Source organism: Phragmites australis, chromosome 24 (assembly GCF_958298935.1).
Source record: "Phragmites australis chromosome 24, lpPhrAust1.1, whole genome shotgun sequence".
Classification (NCBI taxonomy): Eukaryota; Viridiplantae; Streptophyta; class Magnoliopsida; order Poales; family Poaceae; genus Phragmites; species Phragmites australis.
In genome coordinates this window covers 21,219,679-21,223,093 of record NC_084944.1, presented here as the reverse complement: position 1 = coordinate 21,223,093, position 3,415 = coordinate 21,219,679, and the positions used below count along the sequence as shown (strand labels likewise).

The 3,415-nt window shown below is 38.7% G+C and overlaps 1 protein-coding gene and 1 pseudogene across 2 annotated transcripts; one reads left to right on the top strand and one right to left on the bottom strand.

Moving 5' to 3' along the window:
• Positions 1 to 421: 421 nt before the first annotated feature.
• LOC133907700 (thioredoxin-1-like) lies at positions 422 to 2,461 on the bottom strand. Of its 2 annotated transcripts, XM_062349770.1 has the most exons (4): positions 2,284 to 2,461; positions 2,030 to 2,155; positions 1,648 to 1,947; positions 422 to 662 (listed from the first exon to the last, which is right to left on the bottom strand). In XM_062349770.1, exons 1-4 carry the CDS (start codon positions 2,353 to 2,355, stop codon positions 603 to 605), a joined length of 558 nt encoding a protein of 185 aa, XP_062205754.1. In that variant the 5' UTR covers positions 2,356 to 2,461; the 3' UTR covers positions 422 to 602. The 2 variants fall into 2 exon arrangements, with proteins under 2 accessions (XP_062205754.1, XP_062205752.1); XM_062349768.1 differs by lacking the exon at positions 422 to 662 and having other exon boundaries at positions 694 to 1,947.
• A 58-nt stretch (positions 2,462 to 2,519) lies between these two features.
• LOC133907263 (NAD(P)H-quinone oxidoreductase subunit 2 A, chloroplastic-like) overlaps positions 2,520 to 3,415 on the top strand; it is a 2,372-nt pseudogene continuing 1,476 nt past the window's right edge.

Below are 3,415 nucleotides of genomic sequence, written 5' to 3'. Positions count from 1 at the left end.
TGACGAGGCATGATAGTATCACGTAAATTCCAGAGAGCGAGCGAAAGAGAGTTTTTGGAGGCAGCTTGTTGCTCTAGGGAATCCGCAAAAGGCTTTTCCTCTGACGGACGCAGCCAGCAGCCACAGCCATATGTTGGCTTGCAGCCCAATTGCCCTCGGGCCTCGGCCATGATTAGTACATGAGATGAGATCAATCAGGCTGATCAATTGAAGTAGTAAACAGTAGTAGGTAGCATATGCGCGCCTACAATATATGACATGAAAGAATAGTTTGTTGTGGACGGCAATCGATCCAAATAATAATGTCAGTTATGTTATTGCTGATAGTCAGTATCAGTGTCGATTCTAGCCACAAACTAGCACTGATTATTGCTATAGTAAGATAATCCATATTTTATATTTAGTTTTTTTAAATAAAGGATAGAGTTTCGGTTTTTTTCATTCTCCAATGCATACAGACTAAATCCATTATTACATCGCTTCAACATGAAGGAAACAATGGAGAAAAATAAAATAAAACATTTACCATATAGCCTATGATCATATGGTCACCATTCTTGACAAAGTTTTGCACGGCCACTACTCCACACAGTGACATTCCTTCATGATATCTCCCTTTTAGGATTCTTTTGTACCAACCACGAGATTAACCTTACCAATTTCTGTATCAAAATCATAGTAAGTTTTTTATTAAAGACAATATCATTATGACAAAACCATATAGACAAAAAAATAACAGCCACTCCTACAAGAAGTCCTGATTTAGTAGCCCCCCGGTTCTTAGACAATTTCCCATTAGATGGCCCATACATCTAGGTTTTTAGATTCCCAAGGGAATAGTGATTATATGCCAAATGGACCTAGCAAAATAACAATAAAAAACAAATGTTGAGTGCTTTTGTTTTGGTTGCAAAAGCAACATTTTAAGCTACCCTTCCTATTTTTTTTGCCAAATTATCCTTAGTCAAAATAACACCTCTATATAAGTACCATAAGAAAACCTTGATCTTGAGTGGGAACAGCTCCATTTAACCTTGTCATAAGCAAAAATTCAATAACATATTCAAATAATTGTATATACTTGACTTCACATTGTTTAGTAGCGCCATTTAACCTTGTCATAAGCTTTCTCGAAATCAATTTTAAAGCTGACATTAAGGAGGTATATCGGACGATATTCTTCAATCTTCAGTGCATTACTCTTTTTAGGAAACAGGGTAATGATACTGAAGTTTATACTGAAAATAGATAATTGCCCTCGGTGAAAGTCCTTGAATAAGGCCATGAGATCGTCTTTGATAATTTTCCAAAACACTTGGTAAAATTCAGCAGGAAAGCTATCGGGGCCTGAAGATTTATTATGCTCCATTTGAAAATTTTCCCTCGTCACCTCCTCCTCTCCAACAAGGGTGGTAAGGATCTCATTTTCGCTTTCATTTACTTGAGAAATATCACTGATTATTGATTCATTCATCGCAAAATTATTATGCTCCGATTTGCAAAAAGGCCTTTATAATACTTTGTGATATATATTTTTAGATTGGCCTCTCCAATTATGGTTCCATCGTCTTGTTCCAACTTATATATTCTTATCTTTCTATTTTTACCATTGGTCACTAGATGGGAAAATTTGGTATTATTATCTACCTCGTGCAGTTGTTTGACCGTAGTATTTTCGCGAGAGGAAGGTTCGGGACGTTGTACAGAACCAGAGCCCGGTGTGGTTTGTTCTGGTTCAGGGTCCTTAGGAGCGGACTCATCTTGCGTTTTCCTTTCTGCAGGGTCCTTGGGAGCGGTCTCATCTTGCGTTTTCCTTCCGAATGTAGCGTGGACCTCATCGATGGCTTTCTTGAGGTCGTCGGTCCCAACCACATGGCGCTTCTTAACGAAATTCTGCATCACCACGAACGCCGGCAGCGCCTCCACTTGTAACTTCTCCGCATATTTCTGCACGCATACACGCACGATTAATTGCCGTACATACCGATGGCTACCGTGTGTATATGTGTGTGTGTATATATATATATACCTTGAACTCGTCGACGTCGAGCTCGAAGAAATCGGCTTTTTCTTTCAGGTCTTCGGCTATTTTCTCCCGTTCCGGCTGCACGTACACGCAAACCTGGTTGCCCGGTTTCACGAACTCCAGCACCACCTTAATTTGGACGTGGCAAAATAGAGAGAAAAAAGATAGAGAGGGGAATTAACAACGCCAAGAGAATTTTACAGAGATTGACAAGGGCCTTCGTAAATTAAAATTTTCTGGAGAGGAAACTGAAGTACCAGCTTTTCGGGGGACTTCAACTTATTTTTCAATTCTTCTTCCGTGCGGAGGGTTTTCACCAACCTACTCATCTTGCTTTTTCCTCTGAAAATGTGCCGGGGAGTACGGTCGGGCCGGGAAGGAAGCTGCTATATTTTCAAGGAATGAACGCAAGGCAGGAAGAAGTGTTACACAACTTGCCCTCGTAAGCAGTGGAAGGTGGTGGTTTGCTTTATATAGCCGACGCCGGGTTTGGATGGGAAAGAATAGATGCTTGCCAACTTTTGCCCGTAATGCCCTCGGATGTTTCAACCATTTCAATTTGGAGCGTGATTTTTCTGTATATCACGTTTCCAGCGACAACCTTCCACTCTCCGGCTCTCCGGTCAATACAGCTTAATAACCCAAAAAATATTGCTTAATTAATCTTCTAAACTAGCATATTGACCCGCGCAAATTGCGGGGCTAGCCGTCTCTTGTTAGTTGATCTTTTTCTCTAAATACCCTCCCTTTCAGTCTAATCTATAAATTCGTTTTTCTATTAGTCTCCTTTAATTTAAATAAACCTACAACTCAAATTCATAAGATTGATGATTGTATTTGTTGTACAACGACTATATTTGTATCTGATTGATATACCATTATAATCTGGTACACACCAAAATAAGATCCTTATATTTCTTTTTTCTCTATGTTAAAAGGCTGATATAAATGTAGATTCACACCATAGCTTGTTCCCGCTAAAATGTTGCTCCCGTTAAAATGCTAACAGATGCGTTAAAATGCCAATGGATGCAATTTAATATAACAAAGTGAAAACACGCGTCAGTGAAAATTAGCTTTTTGGGAAATTTCCAAACGAACAATTTCAACGAAATCTTTCAATTTCTTATTTTATTATGTTCAACTTTATGTATTCCTCTATCTGTAGAGTACATTAAATGTACAGAAATGGCTATAACAGAGTTTATGTTATTCGTATTAACAACTACTTTAGGGGGAATGTTTTTATGTGGTGCTAACGATTTAATGACTATCTTTGTAGCTCCAGAATGTTTCAGTTTATGTTCCTACCTATTGTCTGGATATACCAAGAGAGATCTACGGTCTAATGAGGCTACTATGAAATATTTACTCATGGATGGGGCAAGC